This window comes from Taudactylus pleione, unplaced genomic scaffold (assembly GCF_031769625.1).
Source record: "Taudactylus pleione unplaced genomic scaffold, aTauple2 ptg001420l, whole genome shotgun sequence".
Taxonomy (NCBI): Eukaryota; Metazoa; Chordata; class Amphibia; order Anura; family Myobatrachidae; genus Taudactylus; species Taudactylus pleione.
The window spans coordinates 69,996-89,151 of NW_028285819.1; the positions used below are offsets into that span (position 1 = coordinate 69,996).

Genomic DNA, 19,156 nt, shown 5'->3' on the forward strand with positions numbered 1-19,156 from the left:
AGTGTAGATGTTAGTAGTGGGTGATTAGAGATAGGAGATGATGAGGGTGGTAGTATGTTATTAGTGGGGGATTAGAGATAGGAGATGATGAGGGTGGTAGTGTAGATGTTATTAGTGGGGGATTAGAGATAGGAGATGATGAGGGTGGTAATGTAGATGTTGGTAGTGGAGGATTAGAGATAGATGATGAGGGTGATGGTGTAGATGTTAGTAGTGGATGATTAGAGATAGGAGATGTTGAGGGTGGTAGTGTAGATGTTAGTATTATAGATAAGAGATGATGAGGGTGACTGTAGATGTTAGTATTATAGATAAGAGATGATGAGGGTGATAGTGTAGATGTTATTAGTGGATGATTAGAGATATGAGATGATGAGGGTGATAGTGTAGATGTTAGTAGTGGATGATCAGAGATAGGAGATGATGAGGGTGGTAGTGTAGATGTTAGTGGATGATTATCGATAGGAGATGATGAGGGTGGTAGTGTAGATGTTAGTGGATGATTAGAGATAGATGATGAGGGTGATAGTGTAGATGTTAGTAGTGGAGGATTAGAGATAGGAGATGATGAGCGTGATTGTGTATATGTTTGTAGTGGATGATTAGAGATAGGACATGACGAGGGAGATAGTGTAGATGATGTTAGTGGAGGATTAGAGATAGGAGATGACGAGGGAGATAGTGTAGATGATGTTAGTGGAGGATTAGAGATAGGAGATGATGAGGAGGATAGTGTAGATGTTCTTAGTGGGGGGATTAGAGATAGGAGATGATGAGGGTGGTATTATGTTAGTAGTGGTGGATTAAAAATAGGAGATGATGAGGGTGATAGTGTAGATGTTAGTAGTGGATGATTAGAGATAGGAAATGATGAGGGATGATAGTGTAGATGTTAGTAGTGGGGGATTAGGGATAGGAGATGATGAGGGATGATAGTGTAGATGTTAGTAGTGGGGGATTAGGGATAGGAGATGATGAGGGTGATAGTGTAGATGTTAGTAGTGGATGGTTAGAGATAGGAGATGATGAGGGTGATAGTGTAGATGTTAGTAGTGGGGGATTAGGGATAGGAGATGATGAGGGCGATAGTGTAGATGTTAGTAGTGGATGATTAGAGATAAGAGATGACGAGGGTGATAGTGTGGATGTTAGTAGTGGGGGATTAGGGATAGGAGATGATGAGGAGGATAGTGTAGATGTTCTTAGTGGGGGATTAGGGATAGGAGATGATGAGGGATGATAGTGTAGATGTTAGTAGTGGGGGATTAGGGATAGGAGATGATGAGAGTGATAGTGTAGATGTTAGTAGTGGATGATTAGAGATAGGAGATGATGAGAGTGATAGTGTAAATGTTGGTAGTGGATGATTAGAGATAAGAGATGATGAGGGTGATAGTGTAGATGTTAGTAGTGGGGGATTAGAGATAGGAGATGATGAGGGTGATAGTGTAGATGTTAGTAGTGGGGGATTAGGAATAGGAGATGATGAGGGTGATAGTTTAGATGTTAGTAGTGGATGATTAGAGATAAGAGATGATGAGGGTGATAGTGTAGATGTTAGTAGTGGATGATTAGAGATAGGAAATGATGAGGGATGATAGTGTAGATGTTAGTAGTGGGGGTTTAGGGATAGGAGATGATGAGGGATGATAGTGTAGATGTTAGTAGTGGGGGATTAGGGATAGGAGATGATGAGGGCGATTGTGTAGATGTTAGTAGTGGATGATTAGAGATAGGAGATGATGAGGGATGATAGTGTAGATGTTAGTAGTGGATGATTAGAGATAGGAGATGATGAGGGATGATAGTGTAGATGTTAGTAGTGGGGGATTAGGGATAGGAGATGATGAGGGTGATAGTGTAGATGTTAGTAGTGGATGATTAGAGATAGGAGATGATGAGTGTGATAGTTTAGATGTTAGTAGTGGATGATTAGAGATAAGAGATGATGAGGGTGATAGTGTAGATGTTAGTAGTGGATGATTAGAGATAGGAAATTATGACGTGGTAGTGTAGGAAGGTGCTAGTTATCGTGATAGTGTTTGTCCACGCCATCTAAATTAAATCTTGTATGTAGATAGTATTTGGGTAGGATACAGTTATCATCTGTAATGTGTTCCTGTCTGTCTCACAGTGATGTTTAGTTGATGGCATAAAACAGAGAAAATTAGAATGACCTCTTCATACTGTGTGTGGTGCTTTATTCTTAGAGAAGTCTCAACATGACGCATTTTAGTACACGTATGAGGAATAGTATGAGGTATGTGGGTAGGCATGTACCTGAATACCCGGAATCCTTCTCCATCCGCATCTGATGTTTGATACTGGGCTCTTTCTCAGTCTCCCTTTCCTTGTGCCTCTCTTCCTCCTCAGAACTGGTGGCTCTCACCTCGGGCAGTGGAGATTTCATGTCTGCAGATGGGAATCTGGGAAGAAACCGTGTCAGTGATAGGAATCTATGTAGACATCAGCTAAATGGAACTTTATGCTGCATTTTTCAGCTGGACACACGGGAACTGATGCCACATTAGACGTGTATGTTCCACAAAGCCAACCTATTAAAGTAGTGTATTTCCGCCTGTGTGCTGAGCAGAAGCCATCTCACACATACTCAGCCATGCACCAGTCGCATGTGCGCTTGGTTTTCCTCAACTCCTAACCCACCGCTCTATGCTCCTCACTCACTGTCTCTCCCCCTCTGTGTCACCCCTGGCTGTCTGCCCCTCCCCTATAGAGTGTAATCTCTCATCCTATCCCACCGCTCTATGCTCCTCACTCACTGTCTCCCCTCTGTGTCTCCCCCTCCCCTATAGAGTGTAAGCTCTCATCCTATCCCACCGCTCTATGCTCCTCACTCACTGTCTCCCCCTGTGTCTCCCCTGTCTGACTGCCCCTCCCCTATAGAATGTAAGCTCTCATCCTAACCTACTGTTCTATGCTCCTCACTCACTGTCTCCCCCTGTGTCTCCCCTGTCTGACTGCCCCTCCCCTATACAATGTAAGCGCTCAGCCTATCCCACTGTTCTATGCTCCTCACTCACTGTCTCCCCCTGTGTCTCCCCTGTCTGACTGCCCCTCCCCTATAGAATGTAAGCTCTCATCCTAACCTACTGTTCTATGCTCCTCACTCACTGTCTCCCCCTGTGTCTCCCCTGTCTGACTGCCCCTCCCCTATACAATGTAAGCGCTCAGCCTATCCCACTGTTCTATGCTCCTCACTCACTGTCTCCCCCTGTGTCTCCCCTGTCTGACTGCTCCTCCCCTATAGAATGTAAGCTCTCATCCTAACCTACTGTTCTATGCACCTCACTCACTGTCTCCCCCTGTGTCTCCCCTGCTGACTGCCCCTCCCCTATAGAATGTAAGCTCTCATCCTAACCTACTGTTCTATGCTCCTCACTCGCTGTATCCCCCTGTGTCTCCCCTGTCTGACTGCCCCTCCGCTATAGAATGTAAGCTCTCATCCTAACCTACTGCTCTATGCTCCTTACTCTGTGTCACCCCTGTCTGTCTGCCACTCCCCAATAGAGTGTAAGATCTCATCCTAACCCACTGTTTTATGCTCCTCACTCACTGACTCCCCCTGTATCTCCCCTGTCTGACTGCCCCTCCCCAATAGTGTAAGATCTCATCCTAACCCACCATTCTATGCTCCTCACTCACTGTCTCCCCCTGTGTCTCCCCTGTCTGACTGCCCCTCCCCTATAGAATGTAAGCTCTCATCCTAACCTACTGCTCTATGCTCCTCACTCACTGTCTCCCCCTGTGTGTCACTCCTGTCTGTCTGCTTCTCCCCTATAGTGTATGCTCATCCTAACCCACCGCTCTATGCTCCTCACTCACTGTCTCTCCCCTCTGTGTCACCCCTGTCTGTCTTCCCCTCCCCTATAGAGTGTATGCTCATCCTAACCCACCGCTCTATGCTCCTTACTCACTGTCTCTCCCATCTGTGTCTCCCCTGTCTGTCTGCCCCTCCCCCAATAGAGTGTAAGATCTCATCCTAACCCACTGTTTTATGCTCCTCACTCACTGTCTCTCCCCTCTGCGTCTCCCCTGTCTGTCTTCCCCTCCCCTATAGTGTAAGCTCTCATCCTATCCCACTATTCTATGCTCCTCACTCACTGTCTCCCCCTGTGTCTCCCCTGTCTGTCTGCCCCTCCCCTATAGAATGTAAGCTCTCATCCTAACCTACCGCTCTATGCTCCGCACTCGCTGTCTCTCCCCTCTGTGTCACTCCTGTCTGCTCCTCCCCTATAGTGTAAGCTCTCATCCTAACCTATCGCTCTATGCTCCTCACACACTGTCTCTCCCCTCTGTGTCACCCCTGTCTGTCTGCCCCTCCCCTATAGTGTGTAATCTCTCATCCTAACCCACCGCTCTATGCTCCTCACTCACTGTCTCTCCCCTCTGTGTCACCCCTGTCTGTCTTCCCCTCCCCTATAGAATGTAAGCTCTCATCCTAACCTACCGCTCTATGCTGCTCACTCTGTCACCTCTGTCTGTCTGCCACTCCCCAATAGAGTGTAAGATCTCATCCTAACCCACTGTTTTATGCTTCTCACTCACTGACTCCCCCTGTATCTCCCCTGTCTGACTGCCCCTCCCCAATAGTGTAAGATCTCATCCTAACCCACCGTTCTATGCTCCTCACTCACTGTCTCCCCCTGTGTCTCCCCTGTCTGACTGCCCCTCCCCTATAGAATGTAAGCTCTCATCCTAACCTACTGCTCTATGCTCCTCACTCACTGTCTCCCCCTGTGTGTCACTCCTGTCTGTCTGCTTCTCCCCTATAGTGTATGCTCATCCTAACCCACCATTCTATGCTCCTTACTCACTGTCTCTCCCATCTGTGTCTCCCCTGTCTGTCTGCCCCTCCCCCAATAGAGTGTAAGATCTCATCCTAACCCACTGTTTTATGCTCCTCACTCACTGTCTCTCCCCTCTGCGTCTCCCCTGTCTGTCTTCCCCTCCCCTATAGTGTAAGCTCTCATCCTATCCCACTATTCTATGCTCCTCACTCACTGTCTCCCCCTGTGTCTCCCCTGTCTGTCTGCCCCTCCCCTATAGAATGTAAGCTCTCATCCTAACCTACCGCTCTATGCTCCGCACTCGCTGTCTCTCCCCTCTGTGTCACCCCTGTCTGTCTGCTCCTCCCCTATAGTGTAAGCTCTCATCCTAACCTATCGCTCTATGCTCCTCACACACTGTCTCTCCCCTCTGTGTCACCCCTGTCTGTCTGCCCCTCCCCTATAGTGTGTAATCTCTCATCCTAACCCACCACTCTATGCTCCTCACTCACTGTCTCTCCCCTCTGTGTCACCCCTGTTTGTCTGTCCCTCCCCAATAGAGTGGAAGCTGTCATTCTAGTACTCCGCTCTATGCTCCTTACTCACTGTCTCTCCTCTCTGTGTCTCCCCTGTCGGTCTGCCTCTCCCCTATAGAGTGTAAGCTCTCATCTTAACCCACCGCTCTATGCTTCTAGCTCACTGTCTCTCCCCTCTGTGTCTCCCCTGTTTGTCTGTCCTATAGAGTGTATGCTCTCATCCTGACCCACCGCTCTATGCTCCTCACTGTCTCTCCCCTCTGTGTCTCCCCTGTTTGTCTGTCCTATAGAGTGTATGCTCTCATCCTGACCCACCGCTCTATGCTCCTCGCTCACTGTCTCTCCCCTCTGTCACCCCTGTCTGTCTTCCCCTCCCCTATAGAGTGTAAGCTCTCATCCTGATCTACCGCTCTATGCTCCTCACTCGCTGTCTCTCCCCTCTGTGTCACTCCTGTCTGTCTGCCCCTCCCCTATAGAGTGTAAACTCTCATCCTGTTCCACCGCTATATACTCCTCACTTGCTGTCTCTCCCCTCTGTGTCACCCCTGTCTGTCTGCCCTATAGAGTGTAAGCTCTCATCCTAACCCACCGCTCTATGGTCCTCGCTCACTATCTCTCCCCTCTGTCTCTCCCTTGTCTGTCTGCTCTTCCTCTTTAGCACAGGTTCTTAAACTCAGTCCTCAGGACCCCAAACAGTGCATGTTTTCCAGGTCTCCTCACAGGATCGCAAGTGAAATAATTAGCTCCACCTGTGAATCTTTTAAAATGTGTCTAATGTAATTAGTACACCTATGCACCTGCTGGGAAATGTGTCAGTGAGTAACGAATACACATGTGCACCTGCTGGGTGACCTGGTACATGTGTCAGTGAGTAACGAATACACCTGTGCACCTGCTGGGTGACCTGGTACATGTGTCAGTGAGTAATGATTACACCTGTGCTCCTGCTTGGTGACCTGGGAAATGTGTCAGTGAGTAATGAATACACCTGTGCACCTGCTGGGTGACCTGGTACATGTGTCAGTGAGTAATGACTACACCTGTGCTCCTGCTTGGTGACCTGGGAAATGTGTCAGTGAGCAATGAATACACCTGTGCTCCTGCTGTGTGACCTGGGAAATGTGTCAGTGAGTAATGATTGCACCTGTGCACCTGCTGGGTGACATGGGAAATGTGTCAGTGAGTAATGATTACACCTGTGCACCTGCTGGGTGACCTGGGAAATGTGTCAGTGAGTAATGATTGCACCTGTGCACCTGCAGGGTGACCTGGGAAATGTGTCAGTGAGTAATGAATACACCTGTGCACCTGCTGGGTGACCTGGGAAATGTGTCAGTGAGTAATGATTACACCTGTGCTCCTGCTGTGTGACCTGGGAAATGTGTCAGTGAGTAATGATTACACCTGTGCTCCTGCTGTGTGACCTGGGAAATGTGTCAGTGAGTAATGATTACACCTGTGCTCCTGCTGTGTGACCTGGGAAATATGTCAGTGAGTAATGAATACACCTGTGCACCTGCTGGGTGACCTGGGAAATGTGTCAGTGAGTAATGATTACACCTGTGCTCCTGCTGTGTGACCTGGGAAATGTGTCAGTGAGTAATGAATACACCTGTGCTCCTGCTGGGTGACCTGGGAAATGTGTCAGTGAGTAATGAATACACCTGTGCACCTGCTGGGTGACCTGGGAAATGTGTCAGTGAGTAATGACTACACCTGTGCACCTGCTGGGTGACCTGGGAAATGTGTCAGTGAGTAATGATTACACCTGTGCTCCTGCTGTGTGACCTGGGAAATGTGTCAGTGAGTAATGAATACACCTGTGCTCCTGCTGGGTGACCTGGGAAATGTGTCAGTGAGTAATGAATACACCTGTGCACCTGCTGGGTGACCTGGGAAATGTGTCAGTGAGTAATGACTACACCTGTGCACCTGCTGGGTGACCTGGGAAATGTGTCAGTGAGTAATGACTACACCTGTGCTCCTGCTGGGTGACCTGGGAAATGTGTCAGTGAGTAATGATTACACCTGTGCTCCTGCTGTGTGACCTGGGAAATGTGTCAGTGAGTAATGAATACACCTGTGCTCCTGCTGGGTGACCTGGGAAATGTGTCAGTGAGTAATGAATACACCTGTGCTCCTGCTGGGTGACATGGGAAATGTGTCAGTGAGTAATGAATACACCTGTGCACCTGCTGGGTGACCTGGGAAATGTGTCAGTGAGTAATGACTACACCTGTGCTCCTGCTGGGTGACCTGGGAAATGTGTCAGTGAGTAATGATTACACCTGTGCTCCTGCTGTGTGACCTGGGAAATGTGTCAGTGAGTAATGAATACACCTGTGCTCCTGCTGGGTGACCTGGGAAATGTGTCAGTGAGTAATGAATACACCTGTGCTCCTGCTGGGTGACCTGGGAAATGTGTCAGTGAGTAATGACTACACCTGTGCACCTGCTGGGTGACCTGGGAAATGTGTCAGTGAGTAATGAATACACCTGTGCTCCTGCTGGGTGACCTGGGAAATGTGTCAGTGAGAAATGAATACACCTGTGCACCTGCTGGGTGACCTGGGAAATGTGTCAGTGAGTAATGACTACACCTGTTCACCTGCTGGGTGACCTGGGAAATGTGTCAGTGAGTAATGATTACATCTGTGCTCCTGCTGGGTGACCTGGGAAATGTGTCAGTGAGTAATGATTACACCTGTGCTCCTGCTGTGTGACCTGGGAAATGTGTCAGTGAGTAATGAATACACCTGTGCTCCTGCTGGGTGACCTGGGAAATGTGTCAGTGAGTAATGAGTACACCTGTGCACCTGCTGGGTGACCTGGGAAATGTGTCAGTGAGAAATGAATACACCTGTGCACCTGCTGGGTGACCTGGGAAATGTGTCAGTGAGTAATGACTACACCTGTGCACCTGCTGGGTGACCTGGGAAATGTGTCAGTGAGAAATGAATACACCTGTGCACCTGCTGGGTGACCTGGGAAATGTGTCAGTGAGAAATGAATACACCTGTGCACCTGCTGTGTGACCTGGGAAATGTGTCAGTGATTAATGAATACACCTGTGCTCCTGCTGGGTGACCTGGGAAATGTGTCAGTGAGTAATGAATACACCTGTGCACCTGCTGGGTGACCTGGGAAATGTGTCAGTGAGTAATGACTACACCTGTGCACCTGCTGGGTGACCTGGGAAATGTGTCAGTGAGAAATGAATACACCTGTGCACCTGCTGGGTGACCTGGGAAATGTGTCAGTGAGAAATGAATACACCTGTGCACCTGCTGGGTGACCTGGGAAATGTGTCAGTGAGTAATGATTACACCTGTGCTCCTGCTGTGTGACCTGGGAAATGTGTCAGTGAGTAATGAATACACCTGTGCACCTGCTGGGTGACCTGGGAAATGTGTCAGTGAGTAATGAATACACCTGTGCACCTGCTGGGTGACCTGGGAAATGTGTCAGTGAGAAATGAATACACCTGTGCACCTGCTGGGTGACCTGGGAAATGTGTCAGTGAGAAATGAATACACCTGTGCACCTGCTGGGTGACCTGGGAAATGTGTCAGTGAGAAATGAATACACCTGTGCACCTGCTGGGTGACCTGGGAAATGTGTCAGTGAGTAATGACTACACCTGTGCACCTGCTGGGTGACCTGGGAAATGTGTCAGTGAGTAATGAATACACCTGTGCACCTGCTGGGTGACCTGGGAAATGTGTCAGTGAGAAATGAATACACCTGTGCACCTGCTGGGTGACCTGGGAAACATGTCAGTGAGTAATGATTACACCTGTGCACCTGCTGGGTGACCTGGGAAACGTGTCAGTGAGAAATGAATACACCTGTGCACCTGCTGGGTGACCTGGGAAATGTGTCAGTGAGTAATGATTACACCTGTGCTCCTGCTGTGTGACCTGGGAAATGTGTCAGTGAGTAATGAATACACCTGTGCACGTGCTGTGTGACCTGGGAAATGTGTCAGTGAGAAATGAATACACCTGTGCACCTGCTGGGTGACCTGGGAAATGTGTCAGTGAGTAATGATTACATCTGTGCTCCTGCTGGGTGACCTGGGAAATGTGTCAGTGAGTAATGATTACACCTGTGCTCCTGCTGGGTGACCTGGGAAATGTGTCAGTGAGTAATGAATACACCTGTGCACCTGCTGGGTGACCTGGGAAATGTGTCAGTGAGTAATGAATACACCTGTGCACCTGCTGGGTGACCTGGGAAATGTGTCAGTGAGAAATGAATACACCTGTGCACCTGCTGGGTGACCTGGGAAATGTGTCAGTGAGAAATGAATACACCTGTGCACCTGCTGGGTGACCTGGGAAATGTGTCAGTGAGAAATGAATACACCTGTGCACCTGCTGGGTGACCTGGGAAACGTGTCAGTGAGTAATGATTACACCTGTGCACCTGCTGGGTGACCTGGGAAATGTGTCAGTGAGTAATGATTACACCTGTGCACCTGCTGGGTGACCTGGGAAATGTGTCAGTGAGTAATGATTACACCTGTGCTCCTGCTGTGTGACCTGGGAAATGGGTCAGTGAGTAATGATTAGACCTGTGCACCTGCTGGGTGACCTGGGAAATGTGTTAGTGAGTAATGATTACACCTGTGCACCTGCTGGGTGACCTGGGAAATGTGTCAGTGAGTAATGATTACACCTGTGCAGCTGCTGGGTGACCTGGGAAATGTGTCAGTGAGTAATGAATACACCTGTGTACCTGCCGGGTGATCTGGGAAATGTGTTAATGAGTAATGATTACACCTGTGCACCTGCTGGGTGACCTGGGAAATGTGTCAGTGACTAATGATTACACCTGTGCTCCTGCTGGGTGACCTGGGAAATGTGTCAGTGAGTAATGAATACACCTGTGCACGTGCTGTGTGACCTGGGAAATGTGACCTAAGTGGGTTCCTGAGGACCGAGTTTGGGAAGCACTGGTGTATAGAGTGTAAGCATGGATTTTTGTCCTCAGCCGGTGCTGCTTCTGTGGGTAGGATGACTGCATATGTAAGAGTTATATAGCCTGTATCTTATGTACTATTTATGTACTATGGAAGGTGCTGCTGAGCCTTTGTGGCACCATAGAAATAAAGGATAATAATAATATAACACACCATTCCTTTACCTCATGGGCTGAGGAGCATATATTATAGAGAATAATGAGGATACTGTACATTCCTTCCTCGCCACATTCACCATCATATTCTCATGTTTCTGAATAACGCGCTCCTCAGCTCATGCCCAGTATGTAAATCACATGGCGCCTGACGCGCTGTACGTTACCTTCACCTTTTGCAGCTTTATCAGTGGGGAACCCCGTAATGCTTAGAGTGAATGTGACCTCTCTTCTCCCAGCTTTGCATCCTTATTATACCGAATATTTCCAATCCCACCTACCAGCTGAGGAAATTATATATATAGGTTTAGTGTAGGTCTCTGTCTATAACGCTGTATGGTGTGTACTCTATGTGCTGGCTGTGTTACATAGTTATAGATATTATACTGTATGTGCTGGCTGTGTTACATGTAGTTACTGTGTTACATAGTTATAGATATTATACTGTATGTGCAGGCTGTGTTACATGTAGTTACTGTGTTACATAGTTATAGATATTATACTGTATGTGCAGGCTGTGTTACATGTAGTTACTGTGTTACATAGTTATAGATATTATACTGTATGTGCTGGCTGTGTTACATGTAGTTACATAGTTATAGATATTATACTGTATGTGCTAGCTGTGTTACATGTAGTTACTGTGTTACATAGTTATAGATATTATACTGTATGTGCTGGCTGTGTTACATGTAGTTACATAGTTATAGATATTATACTGTATGTGCTAGCTGTGTTACATGTAGTTACAGTGTTACATAGTTATAGATATTATACTGTATGTGCTAGCTGTGTTACATGTAGTTACTGTGTTACATAGTTATAGATATTATACTGTATGTGCTGGCTGTGTTACATGTAGTTACATAGTTATAGATATTATACTGTATGTGCTAGCTGTGTTACATGTAGTTACAGTGTTACATAGTTATAGATATTATACTGTATGTGCTAGCTGTGTTACATGTAGTTACTGTGTAACATAGTTATAGATATTACACTGTATGTGCAGGCTGTGTTACATGTAGTTACTGTGTTACATAGTTATAGATATTATACTGTATGTGCAGGCTGTGTTACATGTAGTTACTGTGTTACATAGTTATAGATATTATACTGTATGTGCTAGCTGTGTTACATGTAGTTACTGTGTTACATAGTTATAGATATTATACTGTATGTGCTAGCTGTGTTACATGTAGTTACTGTGTTACATAGTTATAGATATTATACTGTATGTGCTAGCTGTGTTACATGTAGTTACAGTGTTACATAGTTATAGATATTACACTGTATGTGCTGGCTGTGTTACATGTAGTTACTGTGTTACATAGTTATAGATATTATACTGTATGTGCAGGCTGTGTTACATGTAGTTACTGTGTAACATAGTTATAGATATTACACTGTATGTGCAGGCTGTGTTACATGTAGTTACTGTGTTACATAGTTATAGATATTATACTGTATGTGCTGGCTGTGTTACATGTAGTTACAGTGTTACATAGTTATAGATATTACACTGTATGTGCTGGCTGTGTTACATGTAGTTACTGTGTTACATAGTTATAGATATTATACTGTATGTGCTGGCTGTGTTACATGTAGTTACTGTGTTACATAGTTATAGATATTATACTGTATGTGCTGGCTGTGTTACATGTAGTTACTGTGTTACATAGTTATAGATATTATACTGTATGTGCTGGCTGTGTTACATGTAGTTACAGTGTTACATAGTTATAGATATTATACTGTATGTGCTGGCTGTGTTACATGTAGTTACATAGTTATAGATATTATACTGTATGTGCTAGCTGTGTTACATGTAGTTACTGTGTTACATAGTTATAGATATTATACTGTATGTGCTGGCTGTGTTACATGTAGTTACAGTGTTACATAGTTATAGATATTATACTGTATGTGCAGGCTGTGTTACATGTAGTTACAGTGTTACATAGTTATAGATATTATACTGTATGTGCTAGCTGTGTTACATGTAGTTACTGTGTAACATAGTTATAGATATTACACTGTATGTGCTGGCTGTGTTACATGTAGTTACTGTGTTACATAGTTATAGATATTATACTGTATGTGCTGGCTGTGTTACATGTAGTTACAGTGTTACATAGTTATAGATATTACACTGTATGTGCTAGCTGTGTTACATGTAGTTACTGTGTTACATAGTTATAGATATTATACTGTATGTGCTAGCTGTGTTACATGTAGTTACATAGTTATAGATATTATACTGTATGTGCTAGCTGTGTTACATGTAGTTACAGTGTTACATAGTTATAGATATTATACTGTATGTGCAGGCTGTGTTACATGTAGTTACATAGTTATAGATATTATACTGTATGTGCTGGCTGTGTTACATGTAGTTACTGTGTTACATAGTTATAGATATTATACTGTATGTGCAGGCTGTGTTACATGTAGTTACATAGTTATAGATATTATACTGTATGTGCTAGCTGTGTTACATGTAGTTACTGTGTTACATAGTTATAGATATTATACTGTATGTGCTGGCTGTGTTACATGTAGTTACAGTGTTACATAGTTATAGATATTATACTGTATGTGCAGGCTGTGTTACATGTAGTTACAGTGTTACATAGTTATAGATATTATACTGTATGTGCTAGCTGTGTTACATGTAGTTACTGTGTAACATAGTTATAGATATTACACTGTATGTGCTGGCTGTGTTACATGTAGTTACTGTGTTACATAGTTATAGATATTATACTGTATGTGCTGGCTGTGTTACATGTAGTTACAGTGTTACATAGTTATAGATATTACACTGTATGTGCTAGCTGTGTTACATGTAGTTACTGTGTTACATAGTTATAGATATTATACTGTATGTGCTAGCTGTGTTACATGTAGTTACATAGTTATAGATATTATACTGTATGTGCTAGCTGTGTTACATGTAGTTACAGTGTTACATAGTTATAGATATTATACTGTATGTGCAGGCTGTGTTACATGTAGTTACATAGTTATAGATATTATACTGTATGTGCTGGCTGTGTTACATGTAGTTACTGTGTTACATAGTTATAGATATTATACTGTATGTGCAGGCTGTGTTACATGTAGTTACATAGTTATAGATATTATACTGTATGTGCTAGCTGTGTTACATGTAGTTACTGTGTTACATAGTTATAGATATTATACTGTATGTGCTGGCTGTGTTACATGTAGTTACATAGTTATAGATATTATACTGTATGTGCTGGCTGTGTTACATGTAGTTACATAGTTATAGATATTATACTGTATGTGCAGGCTGTGTTACATGTAGTTACAGTGTTACATAGTTATAGATATTATACTGTATGTGCTAGCTGTGTTACATGTAGTTACTGTGTAACATAGTTATAGATATTACACTGTATGTGCTGGCTGTGTTACATGTAGTTACTGTGTTACATAGTTATAGATATTATACTGTATGTGCTGGCTGTGTTACATGTAGTTACAGTGTTACATAGTTATAGATATTACACTGTATGTGCTAGCTGTGTTACATGTAGTTACTGTGTTACATAGTTATAGATATTATACTGTATGTGCTAGCTGTGTTACATGTAGTTACATAGTTATAGATATTATACTGTATGTGCTAGCTGTGTTACATGTAGTTACAGTGTTACATAGTTATAGATATTATACTGTATGTGCTGGCTGTGTTACATGTAGTTACAGTGTTACATAGTTATAGATATTATACTGTATGTGCAGGCTGTGTTACATGTAGTTACAGTGTTACATAGTTATAGATATTATACTGTATGTGCTAGCTGTGTTACATGTAGTTACTGTGTAACATAGTTATAGATATTACACTGTATGTGCTGGCTGTGTTACATGTAGTTACTGTGTTACATAGTTATAGATATTATACTGTATGTGCTGGCTGTGTTACATGTAGTTACAGTGTTACATAGTTATAGATATTACACTGTATGTGCTAGCTGTGTTACATGTAGTTACTGTGTTACATAGTTATAGATATTATACTGTATGTGCTAGCTGTGTTACATGTAGTTACATAGTTATAGATATTATACTGTATGTGCTAGCTGTGTTACATGTAGTTACAGTGTTACATAGTTATAGATATTATACTGTATGTGCAGGCTGTGTTACATGTAGTTACATAGTTATAGATATTATACTGTATGTGCTGGCTGTGTTACATGTAGTTACTGTGTTACATAGTTATAGATATTATACTGTATGTGCAGGCTGTGTTACATGTAGTTACATAGTTATAGATATTATACTGTATGTGCTAGCTGTGTTACATGTAGTTACTGTGTTACATAGTTATAGATATTATACTGTATGTGCTGGCTGTGTTACATGTAGTTACATAGTTATAGATATTATACTGTATGTGCTGGCTGTGTTACATGTAGTTACATAGTTATAGATATTATACTGTATGTGCAGGCTGTGTTACATGTAGTTACAGTGTTACATAGTTATAGATATTATACTGTATGTGCTAGCTGTGTTACATGTAGTTACTGTGTAACATAGTTATAGATATTACACTGTATGTGCTGGCTGTGTTACATGTAGTTACTGTGTTACATAGTTATAGATATTATACTGTATGTGCTGGCTGTGTTACATGTAGTTACAGTGTTACATAGTTATAGATATTACACTGTATGTGCTAGCTGTGTTACATGTAGTTACTGTGTTACATAGTTATAGATATTATACTGTATGTGCTAGCTGTGTTACATGTAGTTACATAGTTATAGATATTATACTGTATGTGCTAGCTGTGTTACATGTAGTTACAGTGTTACATAGTTATAGATATTATACTGTATGTGCAGGCTGTGTTACATGTAGTTACATAGTTATAGATATTATACTGTATGTGCTGGCTGTGTTACATGTAGTTACTGTGTTACATAGTTATAGATATTATACTGTATGTGCAGGCTGTGTTACATGTAGTTACATAGTTATAGATATTATACTGTATGTGCTAGCTGTGTTACATGTAGTTACTGTGTTACATAGTTATAGATATTATACTGTATGTGCTGGCTGTGTTACATGTAGTTACATAGTTATAGATATTATACTGTATGTGCTGGCTGTGTTACATGTAGTTACATAGTTATAGATATTATACTGTATGTGCAGGCTGTGTTACATGTAGTTACAGTGTTACATAGTTATAGATATTATACTGTATGTGCTAGCTGTGTTACATGTAGTTACTGTGTAACATAGTTATAGATATTACACTGTATGTGCTGGCTGTGTTACATGTAGTTACTGTGTTACATAGTTATAGATATTATACTGTATGTGCTGGCTGTGTTACATGTAGTTACAGTGTTACATAGTTATAGATATTACACTGTATGTGCTAGCTGTGTTACATGTAGTTACTGTGTTACATAGTTATAGATATTATACTGTATGTGCTAGCTGTGTTACATGTAGTTACATAGTTATAGATATTATACTGTATGTGCTAGCTGTGTTACATGTAGTTACAGTGTTACATAGTTATAGATATTATACTGTATGTGCTGGCTGTGTTACATGTAGTTACAGTGTTACATAGTTATAGATATTATACTGTATGTGCAGGCTGTGTTACATGTAGTTACAGTGTTACATAGTTATAGATATTATACTGTATGTGCTAGCTGTGTTACATGTAGTTACTGTGTAACATAGTTATAGATATTACACTGTATGTGCTGGCTGTGTTACATGTAGTTACTGTGTTACATAGTTATAGATATTATACTGTATGTGCTGGCTGTGTTACATGTAGTTACAGTGTTACATAGTTATAGATATTACACTGTATGTGCTAGCTGTGTTACATGTAGTTACAGTGTTACATAGTTATAGATATTATACTGTATGTGCTAGCTGTGTTACATGTAGTTACATAGTTATAGATATTATACTGTATGTGCTAGCTGTGTTACATGTAGTTACAGTGTTACATAGTTATAGATATTATACTGTATGTGCAGGCTGTGTTACATGTAGTTACATAGTTATAGATATTATACTGTATGTGCTGGCTGTGTTACATGTAGTTACTGTGTTACATAGTTATAGATATTATACTGTATGTGCTGGCTGTGTTACATGTAGTTACATAGTTATAGATATTATACTGTATGTGCTAGCTGTGTTACATGTAGTTACTGTGTTACATAGTTATAGATATTATACTGTATGTGCTGGCTGTGTTACATGTAGTTACATAGTTATAGATATTATACTGTATGTGCTGGCTGTGTTACATGTAGTTACATAGTTATAGATATTATACTGTATGTGCAGGCTGTGTTACATGTAGTTACAGTGTTACATAGTTATAGATATTATACTGTATGTGCTAGCTGTGTTACATGTAGTTACTGTGTAACATAGTTATAGATATTACACTGTATGTGCTGGCTGTGTTACATGTAGTTACTGTGTTACATAGTTATAGATATTATACTGTATGTGCTGGCTGTGTTACATGTAGTTACAGTGTTACATAGTTATAGATATTACACTGTATGTGCTAGCTGTGTTACATGTAGTTACTGTGTTATATAGTTATAGATATTATACTGTATGTGCTAGCTGTGTTACATGTAGTTACATAGTTATAGATATTATACTGTATGTGCTAGCTGTGTTACATGTAGTTACAGTGTTACATAGTTATAGATATTATACTGTATGTGCAGGCTGTGTTACATGTAGTTACATAGTTATAGATATTATACTGTATGTGCTGGCTGTGTTACATGTAGTTACTGTGTTACATAGTTATAGATATTATACTGTATGTGCTGGCTGTGTTACATGTAGTTACATAGTTATAGATATTATACTGTATGTGCTAGCTGTGTTACATGTAGTTACTGTGTTACATAGTTATAGATATTATACTGTATGTGCTGGCTGTGTTACATGTAGTTACATAGTTATAGATATTATACTGTATGTGCTAGCTGTGTTACATGTATGGTATATACTGTATGTGCTGGCTGTGTTACATGTAGTTACTGTGTTACATAGTTATAGATATTATACTGTATGTGCTGGCTGTGTTACATGTAGTTACATAGTTATAGATATTATACTGTATGTGCTGGCTGTGTTACATGTAGTTACAGTGTTACATAGTTATAGATATTACACTGTATGTGCTAGCTGTGTTACATGTAGTTACTGTGTTACATAGTTATAGATATTATACTGTATGTGCTAGCTGTGTTACATGTAGTTACATAGTTATAGATATTATACTGTATGTGCTAGCTGTGTTACATGTAGTTACAGTGTTACATAGTTATAGATATTATACTGTATGTGCAGGCTGTGTTACATGTAGTTACATAGTTATAGATATTATACTGTATGTGCTGGCTGTGTTACATGTAGTTACTGTGTTACATAGTTATAGATATTATACTGTATGTGCTGGCTGTGTTACATGTAGTTACATAGTTATAGATATTATACTGTATGTGCTAGCTGTGTTACATGTAGTTACTGTGTTACATAGTTATAGATATTATACTGTATGTGCTGGCTGTGTTACATGTAGTTACATAGTTATAGATATTATACTGTATGTGCTAGCTGTGTTACATGTATGGTATATACTGTATGTGCTGGCTGTGTTACATGTAGTTACTGTGTTACATAGTTATAGATATTATACTGTATGTGCTGGCTGTGTTACATGTAGTTACATAGTTATAGATATTATACTGTATGTGCTAGCTGTGTTACATGTAGTTACATAGTTATAGATATTACACTGTGGCAGAATAGTAACAGCTGTGGAAATGATATATAATGTGATAGGTTTAGTGTTGGTCCCTGTGTATTACGCTGTATTGTGATGATATTATTCCTCTGTCAGTATAATAACCGCCCCTATATGTACAGTACACGGTGTATTTGTCCCAGGGACAGTGAGTAACATACTGTACTAAGTGCACGCCTCCCTTACAGTGTACACACGTGGAGACACAGCACCACCTCCCACCTCTGCTGCCTCCTGCACCAGCTCTTTGTATATCACACTATAGGGCAGAATAATAACATACATAGGGGACACTGACACGTGTTCTACTACTCATATCATAGCAATGGATGGTGCCGGCTGTGTTACATGTAGTTACTGTGTTACATAGTTATAGATATTACACTGTATGTGCTGGCTGTGTTACATGTAGTTACTGTGTTACATAGTTATAGATATTATACTGTATGTGCTGGCTGTGTTACATGTAGTTACAGTGTTACATAGCTATAGATATTACACTGTATGTGCTGGCTGTGTTACATGTAGTTACAGTGTTACATAGTTATAGATATTATACTGTATGTGCAGGCTGTGTTACATGTAGTTACTGTGTTACATAGTTATAGATATTATATTGTATAGCAGAATAGTAACAGACACATGTTCTAATGACTGTATGGTGTGTACTGTATGTGCCGGCTGTGTTACATGTAGTTACTGTGTAACATAGTTATAGATATTATACTGTATGTGCAGGCAGGGCCGAAACTAGGATTTTTGTCACCAGGGGCAAGACAGTAATTTGGCGCCCCCCATGTAATTCCCCCTGCAGTAGTGCCCATATTGTAATG

The 19,156-nt window shown here is 41.7% G+C and overlaps 1 protein-coding gene across 4 annotated transcripts in view; it reads right to left on the bottom strand.

Moving 5' to 3' along the window:
- LOC148442687 (uncharacterized) overlaps positions 1-19,156 on the bottom strand; it is a 53,461-nt gene that overhangs the window by 27,284 nt on the left and 7,021 nt on the right. For 2 of the 4 annotated variants that reach the window (XM_088463614.1, XM_088463616.1), the window contains exons 2-3: positions 10,630-10,746; positions 2,281-2,426 (exon numbers count right to left, since the gene is read on the bottom strand). In XM_088463614.1, coding sequence (XP_088319740.1) covers positions 2,281-2,410 — 130 coding nt within the window. In that variant the 5' untranslated portion in view covers positions 2,411-2,426; positions 10,630-10,746. The remainder of the gene's footprint in view (positions 1-2,280; positions 2,427-10,629; positions 10,747-19,156) is intronic. The other 2 variants (XM_088463615.1, XM_088463613.1) reach the window with 2 other exon arrangements.